Genomic DNA, 15,044 nt, shown 5'->3' on the forward strand with positions numbered 1-15,044 from the left:
CTGGATGACCACTGGATGACCACTGGATGATCACTGGATAGCCACTGGCTGAGCACTGGATGATCACTGGCTGAGCACTGGATGACCACTGGATGACCACTGGATGATCACTGGATGACCACTGGATGACCACTGGATGACCACTGGATGATCACTGGATGATCACTGGCTGAGCACTGGATGACCACTGGATGAGCACTGGATGGCCACTGGATGAGCACTGGATGACCACTGGCTGAGCACTGGATGACCACTGGATGACCACTGGATGACCACTGGATGACCACTGGATGGCCAGTGGATGGCCAGGCCGGCCTCGATCCCCGCTCTCTCCCGGCGTTCTCCCCCCAGCCCCGAAGAATCCCGGCGGGATTTCCCGGGATCGCCGCTGCAGCCGCCGCCGGGAGCGTTTGGAATTCCAGACCGGATTCCTCCCCGCCAGGCGACACTCGGCGCCTTTGTCCCCGCTCCCCGGGGCCACCGCTGTCCCCTGGCTGGCGACAAACGGCCGCTGGCGTCTTCCCACCGGCGGGGGGCAGCGAACAAAGGGACCCCCGCGACCCCCGCGGGGCCCCGGCTCGGAGCTGGCCCCGTCCTGCCCCGGGGTCGCCAAAACCGAAACGGGAGAAATGGGAACGGCGAACTGGCGGGCAATTAATTAATCCTGATATGCAAATGAGGGTCATTAGAGTAAATTACAGCGCATCCGCCGTTGTCCTTTGGGATGAGGAGGGGCTGGAGCTGCGCCCGGGGGGGGGGGGTTTAGGGGAAATTCTTCTTTACAGGGGGAAGTTAGGGATGGATTTTAGGGAAAATTCTGGGTTTTGGGGGGGCTGGGATGATCCTGGAGGGTCTTTTCCACTCGGGATTTTCCATGATTCCACGAGATGCCACCCCGGCATTCCCAGCGCCTTTTCCAAAGGGTTTTCCACCCTCTTCCCCAATCCTGAGCTTCTCCCACCCAATCCCGCACACAGCGCCGACTTCCACGAGCAGAGGAAGGGTTGGGATCACCCCGAAACACCGGGGAAAAGCGGGAATGCCGCAATTCCCTAAATTCCCTCCTGGTGGATCATCCCAATTAACGCCCGGGAGCGGCCACGAGGATGTTTGGGATGAGGGAGAGGAGGCGCCACCCCTTTCCATCCCGATCCCAAAGAAAACCCCGATCCTGGCATCACCTCTCCGACCCCATCCCCACACGGATTCCAGCCCGGAATTCCCGATTCCCAAAGAAATTCTCGCTCCCTCCCCGAGCCCGAAGTGTAATTAAGACTCTAATCAGCCAATTAATTAATTAAACAGGTTCATTGTGCGGCTCTGTTGTATTTGCACCAAGGAAAAGAAAATAAAAAAAGGATTCCCAAACTTCCAAGCCCTAAAAACCCCACAAAATTCCCACTCCCCGCCCATCCCGCCTGTCCAATCCCAAATCCCTTCCGGAGTTTCCCATCCCCAAATCTTCGCTCCGAGGCACAGCTGGGGGGTGAATCTTGGGCGAAAAGCCGCGGATTTCTGGATATTTCTATTCCATGGGGTGGGATCCCAGTGGCCGCTGGAGTTTCCAGGAGAAGAATTCCACAGGGATGGGAATTCCGGGGTTTTAGGGGCGCTGGTGGCCGGCAGGATTTGGGAAGCCCAGGCGCCTGTAACCCCCGTTATCCTGCAAGGAAACGGGTGGGATGTGGGACATGTTGGGGATGGTTTTGATCCAAAAAAAAAAAAACCCCGTGGATTCTCCATTACCTCCAAGTAGGCAGTGGAGACCAAAGCTGGGTCCAGCCTCTTCCTCTTGATGGAGGAAGGCTGCAGGAAAAAAGGGGGGAAATTCCCGTTGGGAAAAGCGGGATGACGATCCCAAAACCTCGGGGGATGCGGATTTGGTGTCCCCAAGGCTTGGGGACACTCTGGGACAGCCTCACCCTCTGGCCAAACTGGACCGTGGAGTAAAGGGTGAAATTCCCGCGTTCCTCCTGGTGCCTGGGGTGCTCCTGCCAGGGAAAAGGGGTCGGGATGCACAAAAAAAAGTGAATTTTGGGATAAAAAAATGGATCCAGCCTGGGAATCAACGGGGATCCCACGGGAATGACCCTACCAGCATCCTGGGAGTGACCACGGCGTAGATGGTGGCTCCTTCCTGGGTGGCCTCGCCGGTCCCGGCCTGGGGACACCGAAAAAGCCGGGAATGGTTGGAAGGATCAACTTGGGGTTCCCGGAATTCCCACACAGAGCGGATTTCCCCACGGGAAGCGCGGCCAGGCCTGGGAGCTGCCCGAGGTTTGGGCTCCCAGTCCTGGAAGTGTCCGAGGAATGGCCGGAGGCGGAGTGACCAGGCTGGGCTCAGGCCCAGGGGGGACTCGAGGGCCTTGGAGGGTTTTTCCGACTCCAAAATTCCCAGATTTTGGGTGGGAAGGGACATTCCCGGCACTCACGGGGTCCTGGCGGGGTTTCTTCTCTCCCACCTCGGCGTAGACCGTCAGCTCCTGCTCCGGGGGTCCCGGGGGGGCTCCGGGGGTCTCTGTGAGGTCAGAAGTCCCAAATTGGGGTTCCAAGGGTCAGTGTGGGGTCGGAATTCCCGGATTTTGGGCTTCCAAGGGTCTCTGTGGGGGGTCAGAATTCCCGGATTTTGGGGGTCCAAGGGTCAGTGTGGGGTCAGAATTCCCGGATTTTGGGGCTCCAAGGATCAGTGTGGGGTCAGAATTCCCGGATTTTGGGGTTCCCAGGATCAGTGTTAGGTCAGAATTCCCGGATTTTGGGGTTCCAAGTGTCAGTGCGGGGTCAGAATTCCCGGATTTTGGGGCTCCAAGGGTCAGTGTGGGGTCAGAATTCCCGGATTTTGGGGCTCCAAGGGTCAGTGTGGGGTCAGAATTCCCAGATTTTGGGATCCCAAGGATTGGTGTGGGGTCAGAATTCCCAAATTGGGGTTCCAAGGATCAGTGTTAGGTTAGAATTCCCAAATTGGGATTCCAAGGATCAGTGTGGGGTCAGAATTCCCGGATTTTGGGGTTCCAAGGGTCTCTGTGGGGGGTCAGAATTCCCGGATTTTGGGGCTCCAAGGGCCAGTTTGGGGTCAGAATTCCCGGATTTTGGGGTTCCCAGGATCAGTGTTAGGTCAGAATTCCCGGATTTTGGGGTTCCAAGTGTCAGTGAGGGGTCAGAATTCCCGGATTTTGGGGTCCCAAGGGCCAGTGTGGGGTCGGAATTCCCGGATTTTGGGGGTCCAAGGATCAGTGTGGGGTCAGAATTCCCGGATTTTGGGGTTCCAAGGGTCCATGGGGGGTCAGAATTCCCAGATTTTGGAGTCCCAAGGGTCAGTGTGGGGTCAAAATTCCCGGATTTTGGGGTTCCAAGTGTCAGTGAGGGGTCAGAATTCCCAGATTTTGGGGTTCCAAGTGTCGGTTTGGGGTCAGAATTCCCGGATTTTGGGGTTCCAAGGGTCAGTTTGGGGTCGGAATTCCCAGATTTTAGGATTCCAAGGGTCATTTTGGGGTCAGAATTCCCGGATTTTGGGGTTCCAAGTGTCAGTGTGGGGTCAGAACCCCCAGATTTGGGATCCTGCCCCAACATTCCCGACAAACCTTCCCGGGAATTCTTCCTCCTCTTCCTCCACCAGCAGCAGCTGCCCACGAGGAGCAGGATCAGCCCCACGGCCACGGCCACGGCCAGCGGGGTCCAGCGGCTGAAATTCCCTGGAATTCCTGGAAAAGAATCCCAGAATCCTGGAACTGGGCTGGGATTTGGGGTCCCTTCCCACCCGAACCATCCCAGGATTTCCTGAATCTCTAAAATGATATTTTTGCCTTATATAGAATTTAAAAAAAAAAAAGTATAAATAATTATGGATTAAGGATATAAAAATGAGTTTGTGTTTCATATGCAAATAATCATGGCATAAAGAAATAAATAAGTATAAATAATAAATAATAATAACTAAACATAATTACCTATATAAAGTGCCTATTTTATATAAAAATAAGTGTCAATTTTGTACAGATAAATGTTTATTTTTTTACAGGTAAATAAGTATGCTATATGAGAAAATAAGTACGGATTTTATATACCAAGATAAGTATATTTTATATAATAAAAAGTATATTTATATATAAGAATAAGTATAAATTATATATATAAATAAGTGTATTATATGAATAAGTATATATTGTATGTGTAAGTATATATTTTATATACAAATGGGTTTTATATAGATATAGATTTACATAGAATACAAACAAAAATTACACACAAAAATTAAATATATTTATATATTATTCATATATTAATATAATTAATATGCAATTATTTCTATATAATGATATATTAAATATGTTCGTGTGACTATTGCACACAAAAATTAAATCAGAAATTCTGCATTTTGCATCTGTGCAAAGGATTTTTGCCACAGTTGTTTCCCCACTCGTGGCCTCTAAAAGCTGGAATGCTGAGCCCCAGCCCGGTGGGTCCCTCCCGGCTCCCTGAGCTCCCGGCACCCACGGGAAGATCACCTGGGCAGGTGAGCTGGGCGCGGGCCGCGCTCCACCCCGCGGGGCTGCTGACGTTGCAGAGGCAGATTTGGGGTTCCGCGCCCTCGGGGAGCCTCCGGATCAGGCGGGAGGGGATCCCCGGGATCTCCCCCGGGATCTCCCCCGGGATCTCCCCCGGGACCTCTCCTGGGATCTCCCCCGGGATCTCCCCCGGGATCTCCTCCGGGATCTCCCCCGGGATCTCCCCCGGGACCTCCCCCGGCGCAGCCCCGGCACAGGCCCAGCTGTAGGAGACGTTCCCGGGGCTGGAGCAGAGCAGGGCCAGGCGGCACCAGCCCCGATCCCGCTGCAGGATTTGGGATCTCAGCTCCGGCTGCGCGATGGGCTCTGCGGGGACAGCGAGGGTGACAGGGACAGGGGACAGGGGGACACGGGGACACGGGGGCACGAGGACCCAGCCACTCACCCCACACGGACACTCGGAAGCACTGAGAGAAAAACCCTGAGAAATTCTCGAACTCGGCCTTATAGACCCCGTTATCTGCTCTGTGAGCCGGGGAGATGCACAGGGAGAGGTTTTCCCGCTGGAATTTCCCTCTCCCATTGAGGGGATCTCTGGGATAGAAGAAAACTCCATCCTTGGTGGCCCTCAGGATCTTCTGCTGCGTTGATGAATCAATTTCCACTACCCATTTGACCTGTGTCCACTCCCACGGGGGTTCCTCCGGCACCAGACACAGCGATCCTCCCGCGGTCACCGCTCGGGTTTGGCATTCCCGGGATCCTAAACCGGAGCCCCGCGTGAGGCTGTGACCCCACCAGAGGCTCCGCGGCCCCGGAGGGGACCCGGTCACTGCTGGGGCCCCCCCTGGGCCACACCTGCAGCGTCCACCAAGGCCACTCCTGGCCCCCGGGCCCATTTCCCACCCCCATCCCAAAATTTCACTCTCTCCTCACCATCCCAGCATGGTTCTGCGTCCATTCACCATCCCAAAATTTCCTCTCTCTCCCGTTATCCCAGCATGGTTCTGTGTCCATTCTCCATCCCGAATTTCTCTCCCATTATCCCAGTCTGGTTCTGTGTCCATTCCCTATCCCAAATTTCTCTCCCGTTATCCCAGCCTGGTTCTGTGTCCATTCCCCATCCCAAAATTTCACTCTCTCCTCACCATCCCAGCCTGGTTCTGTGTCCATTCACCATTCCAAAATTTCCTCTCTCTCCCGTTATCCCAGCCTGGTTCTGTGTCCATTCCCCATCCCAAAATTTCCTCTCTCTCCTGTTATCCCAGCCTGGTTCTGTGTCCATTCTCCATCCCGAATTTCTCTCCCATTATCCCAGACTGGTTCTGTGTCTCTTCCCCATCCCCATCCCCAAATTTCTCCTCTCTCCCCATTATCCCAGACTGGGATCAAGCATCCCCATTCCAGGGCTTCCATTCTCTTCTCACCATCCTGGGCTGGTTCCCCATCCCATTCCCAAAATTTTCCATTCTTCACACCGCCCCAGACTGGATCTGTGTCTGTTCCCCATCCCGAATTTCCTCTCTCTCCCGTTATCCCAGCCTGGTTCTGTGTCCATTCCCCATCCCAAATTTCTCTCTCATTATCCCAGCCTGGTTCTGTGTCCATTCCCCATCCCAAATTTCTCTCCCGTTATCCCAGCCTGGTTCTGTGTCCATTCCCCATCCCAAATTTCTCTCCCGTTATCCCAGCCTGGTTCTGTGTCCGTTCCCTATCCCAAATTTCTCTCCCATTATCCCAGCCTGGTTCTGTGTCCATTCCCCATCCCAAATTTCTCTCCCGTTATCCCAGCCTGGTTCTGTGTCCGTTCCCTATGCCGAATTTCTCTCCCGTTATCCCAGCCTGGTTCTGTGTCCATTCCCTATCCCGAATTTCTCTCCCGTTATCCCAGCCTGGTTCTGTGTCCGTCCCCTATCCCAAATTTCTCTCCTGTTATCCCAGCCTGGTTCTGTGTCCGTCCCCCATTCCAGGGGTTCCCCTCTCTCCCATTATCCCAGCCTGGTTCTGTGTCCGTTCCCTATCCCAAATTTCTCTCCTGTTATCCCAGCCTGGTTCTGTGTCCATTCCCTATCCCAAATTTCTCTCCCGTTATCCCAGCCTGGTTCTGTGTCCATTCCCCATCCCAAATTTCTCTCCTGTTATCCCAGCCTGGTTCTGTGTCCATTCCCTATCCCAAATTTCTCTCCCGTTATCCCAGCCTGGTTCTGTGTCCATTCCCTATTCCAGGGGTTCCCCTCTCTCCTGTTATCCCAGCCTGGTTCTGTGTCCATTCCCTATCCCGAATTTCTCTCCCGTTATCCCAGCCTGGTTCTGTGTCCATTCCCCATCCCGAATTTCTCTCCCGTTATCCCAGCCTGGTTCTGTGTCCATTCCCTATCAAGAATTTCTCTCCCGTTAGCCCAGCCTGGTTCTGTGTCCGTCCCCTATCCCAAATTTCTCTCCCGTTATCCCAGCCTGGTTCTGTGTCCGTCCCCCATTCCAGGGGTTCCCCTCTCTCCCGTTATCCCAGCCTGGTTCTGTGTCCATTCCCTATCCCAAATTTCTCTCCCGTTATCCCAGCCTGGTTCTGTGTCCGTCCCCCATTCCAGGGGTTCCCCTCTCTCCCATTATCCCAGCCTGGTTCTGTGTCCATTCCCTATCCCAAGTTTCTCTCCCGTTATCCCAGCCTGGTTCTGTGTCCGTTCCCCATCCCAAATTTCTCTCCCGTTATCCCAGCCTGGTTCTGTGTCTGTTCCCCATCCCGAATTTCTCTCCCGTTATCCCAGCCTGGTTCTGTGTCCGTTCCCTATTCCAGGGGTTCCCCTCTCTCCTGTTATCCCAGCCTGGTTCTGTGTCCATTCCCTATCCCGAATTTCTCTCCCATTATCCCAGCCTGGTTCTGTGTCCGTTCCCTATCCCAAATTTCTCTCCCATTATCCCAGCCTGGTTCTGTGTCCATTCCCTATCCCGAATTTCTCTCCTGTTATCCCAGCCTGGTTCTGTGTCCGTTCCCCATCCCAGGGGTTCCCCTCTCTCCCATTATCCCAGCCTGGTTCTGTGTCCATTCCCTATCCCAAATTTCTCTCCCGTTATCCCAGCCTGGTTCTGTGTCCGTTCCCTATCCCAAATTTCTCTCCCGTTATCCCAGCCTGGTTCTGTGTCTGTTCCCTATCCCGAATTTCTCTCCCGTTATCCCAGCCTGGTTCTGTGTCCATTCCCTATTCCAGGGGTTCCCCTCTCTCCCGTTATCCCAGCCTGGTTCTGTGTCCATTCCCTATCCCGAATTTCTCTCCCGTTATCCCAGCCTGGTTCTGTGTCCATTCCCTATCCCGAATTTCTCTCCCGTTATCCCAGCCTGGTTCTGTGTCCATTCCCTATCCCGAATTTCTCTCCCGTTATCCCAGCCTGGTTCTGTGTCCATTCCCTATCCCGAATTTCTCTCCCGTTATCCCAGCCTGGTTCTGTGTCCATTCCCCATCCCGAATTTCTCTCCCGTTATCCCAGCCTGGTTCTGTGTCTGTTCCCTATCCCGAATTTCTCTCCCGTTATCCCAGCCTGGTTCTGTGTCCATTCCCTATCCCGAATTTCTCTCCCGTTATCCCAGCCTGGTTCTGTGTCCGTTCCCTGTTCCAGGGGTTCCCCTCTCTCCCGTTATCCCAGCCTGGTTCTGTGTCCGTTCCCTATGCCGAATTTCTCTCCCGTTATCCCAGCCTGGTTCTGTGTCCATTCCCCATCCCGAATTTCTCTCCCGTTATCCCAGCCTGGTTCTGTGTCCATTCCCCATCCCGAATTTCTCTCCTGTTATCCCAGCCTGGTTCTGTGTCCATTCCCTATCCCAAATTTCTCTCCCGTTATCCCAGCCTGGTTCTGTGTCCATTCCCTATTCCAGGGGTTCCCCTCTCTCCTGTTATCCCAGCCTGGTTCTGTGTCCATTCCCTATCCCAAATTTCTCTCCCGTTATCCCAGCCTGGTTCTGTGTCCATTCCCCATCCCGAATTTCTCTCCCGTTATCCCAGCCTGGTTCTGTGTCCGTTCCCTATCCCAAATTTCTCTCCTGTTATCCCAGCCTGGTTCTGTGTCCATTCCCTATCCCGAATTTCTCTCCCGTTATCCCAGCCTGGTTCTGTGTCCATTCCCTATCCCGAATTTCTCTCCCGTTATCCCAGCCTGGTTCTGTGTCCATTCCCTATCCCGAATTTCTCTCCCGTTATCCCAGCCTGGTTCTGTGTCCATTCCCCATCCCGAATTTCTCTCCCGTTATCCCAGCCTGGTTCTGTGTCTGTTCCCTATCCCGAATTTCTCTCCCGTTATCCCAGCCTGGTTCTGTGTCCGTTCCCTGTTCCAGGGGTTCCCCTCTCTCCCGTTATCCCAGCCTGGTTCTGTGTCTGTTCCCTATCCCGAATTTCTCTCCCGTTATCCCAGCCTGGTTCTGTGTCCATTCCCTATTCCAGGGGTTCCCCTCTCTCCTGTTATCCCAGCCTGGTTCTGTGTCCATTCCCTATCCCGAATTTCTCTCCCGTTATCCCAGCCTGGTTCTGTGTCCGTTCCCTATCCCAAATTTCTCTCCCATTATCCCAGCCTGGTTCTGTGTCCATTCCCTATCCCGAATTTCTCTCCTGTTATCCCAGCCTGGTTCTGTGTCCATTCCCTATCCCAAATTTCTCTCCCGTTATCCCAGCCTGGTTCTGTGTCCATTCCCCATCCCGAATTTCTCTCCCGTTATCCCAGCCTGGTTCTGTGTCTGTTCCCTATCCCGAATTTCTCTCCCGTTATCCCAGCCTGGTTCTGTGTCCGTTCCCTGTTCCAGGGGTTCCCCTCTCTCCCGTTATCCCAGCCTGGTTCTGTGTCTGTTCCCTATCCCGAATTTCTCTCCCGTTATCCCAGCCTGGTTCTGTGTCCATTCCCTATTCCAGGGGTTCCCCTCTCTCCTGTTATCCCAGCCTGGTTCTGTGTCCATTCCCTATCCCGAATTTCTCTCCCGTTATCCCAGCCTGGTTCTGTGTCCGTTCCCTATCCCAAATTTCTCTCCCATTATCCCAGCCTGGTTCTGTGTCCATTCCCTATCCCGAATTTCTCTCCTGTTATCCCAGCCTGGTTCTGTGTCCATTCCCTATCCCAAATTTCTCTCCCGTTATCCCAGCCTGGTTCTGTGTCCATTCCCCATCCCAAAATTTCCTCTCTCTCCTGTTATCCCAGCCTGGTTCTGTGTCCATTCTCCATCCCGAATTTCTCTCCCATTATCCCAGACTGGTTCTGTGTCTCTTCCCCATCCCCATCCCCAAATTTCTCCTCTCTCCCCATTATCCCAGACTGGGATCAAGCATCCCCATTCCAGGGCTTCCATTCTCTTCTCACCATCCTGGGCTGGTTCCCCATCCCATTCCCAAAATTTTCCATTCTTCACACCGCCCCAGACTGGATCTGTGTCTGTTCCCCATCCCGAATTTCCTCTCTCTCCCGTTATCCCAGCCTGGTTCTGTGTCCATTCCCCATCCCAAATTTCTCTCTCATTATCCCAGCCTGGTTCTGTGTCCATTCCCCATCCCAAATTTCTCTCCCGTTATCCCAGCCTGGTTCTGTGTCCATTCCCCATCCCAAATTTCTCTCCCGTTATCCCAGCCTGGTTCTGTGTCCGTTCCCTATCCCAAATTTCTCTCCCATTATCCCAGCCTGGTTCTGTGTCCATTCCCCATCCCAAATTTCTCTCCCGTTATCCCAGCCTGGTTCTGTGTCCGTTCCCTATGCCGAATTTCTCTCCCGTTATCCCAGCCTGGTTCTGTGTCCATTCCCTATCCCGAATTTCTCTCCCGTTATCCCAGCCTGGTTCTGTGTCCGTCCCCTATCCCAAATTTCTCTCCTGTTATCCCAGCCTGGTTCTGTGTCCGTCCCCCATTCCAGGGGTTCCCCTCTCTCCCATTATCCCAGCCTGGTTCTGTGTCCGTTCCCTATCCCAAATTTCTCTCCTGTTATCCCAGCCTGGTTCTGTGTCCATTCCCTATCCCAAATTTCTCTCCCGTTATCCCAGCCTGGTTCTGTGTCCATTCCCCATCCCAAATTTCTCTCCTGTTATCCCAGCCTGGTTCTGTGTCCATTCCCTATCCCAAATTTCTCTCCCGTTATCCCAGCCTGGTTCTGTGTCCATTCCCTATTCCAGGGGTTCCCCTCTCTCCTGTTATCCCAGCCTGGTTCTGTGTCCATTCCCTATCCCGAATTTCTCTCCCGTTATCCCAGCCTGGTTCTGTGTCCATTCCCCATCCCGAATTTCTCTCCCGTTATCCCAGCCTGGTTCTGTGTCCATTCCCTATCAAGAATTTCTCTCCCGTTAGCCCAGCCTGGTTCTGTGTCCGTCCCCTATCCCAAATTTCTCTCCTGTTATCCCAGCCTGGTTCTGTGTCCGTCCCCCATTCCAGGGGTTCCCCTCTCTCCCGTTATCCCAGCCTGGTTCTGTGTCCATTCCCTATCCCAAATTTCTCTCCCGTTATCCCAGCCTGGTTCTGTGTCCGTCCCCCATTCCAGGGGTTCCCCTCTCTCCCATTATCCCAGCCTGGTTCTGTGTCCATTCCCTATCCCAAGTTTCTCTCCCGTTATCCCAGCCTGGTTCTGTGTCCGTTCCCCATCCCGAATTTCTCTCCCGTTATCCCAGCCTGGTTCTGTGTCTGTTCCCCATCCCGAATTTCTCTCCCGTTATCCCAGCCTGGTTCTGTGTCCGTTCCCTATTCCAGGGGTTCCCCTCTCTCCTGTTATCCCAGCCTGGTTCTGTGTCCATTCCCTATCCCGAATTTCTCTCCCATTATCCCAGCCTGGTTCTGTGTCCGTTCCCTATCCCAAATTTCTCTCCCATTATCCCAGCCTGGTTCTGTGTCCATTCCCTATCCCGAATTTCTCTCCTGTTATCCCAGCCTGGTTCTGTGTCCGTTCCCCATCCCAGGGGTTCCCCTCTCTCCCATTATCCCAGCCTGGTTCTGTGTCCATTCCCCATCCCAAATTTCTCTCCCGTTATCCCAGCCTGGTTCTGTGTCCGTTCCCTATCCCAAATTTCTCTCCCGTTATCCCAGCCTGGTTCTGTGTCTGTTCCCTATCCCGAATTTCTCTCCCGTTATCCCAGCCTGGTTCTGTGTCCATTCCCTATTCCAGGGGTTCCCCTCTCTCCCGTTATCCCAGCCTGGTTCTGTGTCCATTCCCTATCCCGAATTTCTCTCCCGTTATCCCAGCCTGGTTCTGTGTCCATTCCCTATCCCGAATTTCTCTCCCGTTATCCCAGCCTGGTTCTGTGTCCATTCCCTATCCCGAATTTCTCTCCCGTTATCCCAGCCTGGTTCTGTGTCCATTCCCTATCCCGAATTTCTCTCCCGTTATCCCAGCCTGGTTCTGTGTCCATTCCCCATCCCGAATTTCTCTCCCGTTATCCCAGCCTGGTTCTGTGTCCATTCCCTATCCCGAATTTCTCTCCCGTTATCCCAGCCTGGTTCTGTGTCCATTCCCTATCCCAAATTTCTCTCCCGTTATCCCAGCCTGGTTCTGTGTCCATTCCCTATTCCAGGGGTTCCCCTCTCTCCTGTTATCCCAGCCTGGTTCTGTGTCCATTCCCTATCCCAAATTTCTCTCCCGTTATCCCAGCCTGGTTCTGTGTCCATTCCCCATCCCGAATTTCTCTCCCGTTATCCCAGCCTGGTTCTGTGTCCGTTCCCTATCCCAAATTTCTCTCCTGTTATCCCAGCCTGGTTCTGTGTCCATTCCCTATCCCGAATTTCTCTCCCGTTATCCCAGCCTGGTTCTGTGTCCATTCCCTATCCCGAATTTCTCTCCCGTTATCCCAGCATGGTTCTGTGTCCATTCCCTATCCCGAATTTCTCTCCCGTTATCCCAGCCTGGTTCTGTGTCCATTCCCCATCCCGAATTTCTCTCCCGTTATCCCAGCCTGGTTCTGTGTCTGTTCCCTATCCCGAATTTCTCTCCCGTTATCCCAGCCTGGTTCTGTGTCCGTTCCCTGTTCCAGGGGTTCCCCTCTCTCCCGTTATCCCAGCCTGGTTCTGTGTCTGTTCCCTATCCCGAATTTCTCTCCCGTTATCCCAGCCTGGTTCTGTGTCCATTCCCTATTCCAGGGGTTCCCCTCTCTCCTGTTATCCCAGCCTGGTTCTGTGTCCATTCCCTATCCCGAATTTCTCTCCCGTTATCCCAGCCTGGTTCTGTGTCCGTTCCCTATCCCAAATTTCTCTCCCATTATCCCAGCCTGGTTCTGTGTCCATTCCCTATCCCGAATTTCTCTCCTGTTATCCCAGCCTGGTTCTGTGTCCATTCCCTATCCCAAATTTCTCTCCCGTTATCCCAGCCTGGTTCTGTGTCCATTCCCCATCCCGAATTTCTCTCCCGTTATCCCAGCCTGGTTCTGTGTCCGTTCCCTATCCCAAATTTCTCTCCCGTTATCCCAGCCTGGTTCTGTGTCCATTCCCTATCCCGAATTTCTCTCCTGTTATCCCAGCCTGGTTCTGTGTCCGTTCCCTGTTCCAGGGGTTCCCCTCTCTCCCGTTATCCCAGCCTGGTTCTGTGTCCATTCCCCATTCCAGGGGTTCCCCTCTCTCCCGTTATCCCAGCCTGGTTCTGTGTCCATTCCCTATCCCAAATTTCTCTCCCGTTATCCCAGCCTGGTTCTGTGTCCATTCCCCATTCCAGGGGTTCCCCTCTCTCCACACCACCCCAGCGCCTGTCCCCCCTCCCAGTCCCAGGGAATTTCACCCCCTTCCCCCTTTCCTCTCAACTTTCTCGGTTTCTCTGCTCGAGAGCGGCCCCGGATGTCGAAGGTCCCCAAAATAAAACCCGCGGAACATCCGGAGGGCCGACGCCGCTTCCTGGGGCTCCGTGTGGTCAGGGCCGCTCTGGGGGCACCTTTGCACGGCCCAACCCCCCAAAACCCCCCCTTCCCGGTGCCAATCCCACCCTTCCCGGGCTGTTTTCCGCCGGGAAATTCCTCCCCGGGCGCATCCAGAGCCGCCGGCTTTGCTCTGGAAGCTCCTGAAGTTCCAGCGGCTCCAGCTCCGAGCTGGCTCCGGGCAGAGCTGCAGGTTCCTGAGGCTCGGGCAATTCGGGAATTCCAGGCTGGAGCAGGGAAAGGCAGGAAAGCCTTCCCGGGATTATGGATCAGTGGGACCTGCGGGGTGTGGAAAGGGCTTTTCCCCCCGGCTCCAGGGCCCGAAATTCCTGCAGGACACGGGAATGGGCTTTTCCTGCTGCTCCAGAGCTGCCGGGGGGTGGGAGAGGGTCCCCAGCTCTCCTGAGGGAGTGGGGGGAAAGGGGGATACGGGGGAAATTTGGGATCTGCCAGGGGGGATTTGGGATCTGATCCCCCCAGGGAATGGAACAGGTCAAGAGGGAAAGGCCTCGAGCTGTGCCAGGGCAGGAAAATTGGGAAAATTCCTCCTGGAAAAGAGAAAAGGCTTTGGAAGGGGCTCAGGGAGGGTTGGACCCCCACCCCTGGAGGTGTCCGAGGAATTCCTGGAATTCTGGGCGACCAGGCAGGGCTTGGTCCCAGCCAGGGCTCAATGACCTCGGAGCTCTTCCCCAGCCTCGAAAATCCTGGGATTCTGCGAATCCTGGAGCTGTCAGGAAAACAGCGACGCCAAACCCCGCCAAGGTGCGGCCAGAAGGGGCTCCAGGCACCTGGAGGTGCTCCAGGGTGGATCCGTCTCCCAAATCCCGCTGTTCCTGCTCCCCACACCCCAAAGTCGCTGCTTTCAGGGAATAAAAAGGCCCTCGGCCAGCCCCAGCTGCCCCAAAATCCCGGGAAAACGGGGCTGTGCTGGTTCGGCAGAGGGATTTGAGTTTGGGAAGAGGGAAAGGTCACAGGCTCGGGAACTGTCGTGACAGGGAAGTCGCGGCTTTCAGGCAAACTCCGCACCCCAAACGCTGCCCAGGAAGGGGAACCGGCCCCGCGGCACGGCCCGGCCCGGCTCGGCTTTCCCAGGGCACGGCGGGCTGAGAGAACCGAGGAGAAATCCCCCAAATCCGCCCCCAGCCCCTCTCCACCCCTCCCAAACCGCTCTTCTCCCCGGAATTCCCGAATCGCCGCATCCTCGCTGCCCTCCCCAGCCCCCCCAGCCCCGCGCCCCCTCCTCACCTCGGCTCCCAGCCAGGCCCAGCAGCAGCGCCAGCAACGCCGGGGGACAGCGGCGACCCCCGGGCGGGGACATCTCGGAGCGGCGCCCCCGGAGCGGCCGCGGGAGGCGCGGGGACCCCTCGGGGCTGGCGAGTGCCCGGCGGGGACTTCCTCTGCCCCGGCTCTGTGCGGCTCCTTCCTCCTCCTCCTCCTCCTCCTCCTCCTCCCCCAGGCCACCCCTCTGGCAGAGGGGACAAGGCCATGTCGGGGGTGCGGCGCTCTCAGCCCCAAAACTCGGAGGGAATTCATTTGAATTGTCCCGGGAGGGCGCGGGCTTTTTGGGAGGGTTTTGCTTTCCCTTTGCTGCCAGCGCCGGGGACACTCGGGGACATCGCGGTGGCTCCGCTGTCCCCAGCTCGGACACCCCAGCAGCAGGGTCGGGACCTTTGGGGAGGAATATCCAACCCCAAAAT

General features: G+C 55.1%; 1 protein-coding gene across 3 annotated transcripts; it reads right to left on the reverse strand.

The window, feature by feature from the left end:
• Nucleotides 1–1,370: 1,370 nt before the first annotated feature.
• Nucleotides 1,371–14,738, reverse strand: LOC128801133 (uncharacterized). 3 transcript variants are annotated; one of them, XM_053966808.1, is made up of 9 exons: nucleotides 14,593–14,738; nucleotides 4,948–5,265; nucleotides 4,503–4,868; nucleotides 3,579–3,698; nucleotides 2,433–2,518; nucleotides 2,096–2,161; nucleotides 1,923–1,991; nucleotides 1,747–1,806; nucleotides 1,371–1,663 (listed from the first exon to the last, which is right to left on the reverse strand). In XM_053966808.1, exons 1-9 carry the CDS (start codon nucleotides 14,663–14,665, stop codon nucleotides 1,604–1,606), a joined length of 1,218 nt encoding a protein of 405 aa, XP_053822783.1. In that variant the 5' UTR covers nucleotides 14,666–14,738; the 3' UTR covers nucleotides 1,371–1,603. The 3 variants fall into 3 exon arrangements, with proteins under 3 accessions (XP_053822783.1, XP_053822784.1, XP_053822782.1); XM_053966809.1 differs by lacking the exon at nucleotides 14,593–14,738 and adding an exon at nucleotides 5,651–5,688; XM_053966807.1 differs by lacking the exon at nucleotides 14,593–14,738 and having other exon boundaries at nucleotides 4,948–5,421.
• Nucleotides 14,739–15,044: the final 306 nt, after the last annotated feature.

The sequence above is a fragment of the Vidua chalybeata genome, chromosome 29 (assembly GCF_026979565.1).
Source record: "Vidua chalybeata isolate OUT-0048 chromosome 29, bVidCha1 merged haplotype, whole genome shotgun sequence".
NCBI lineage: Eukaryota > Metazoa > Chordata > Aves > Passeriformes > Viduidae > Vidua > Vidua chalybeata.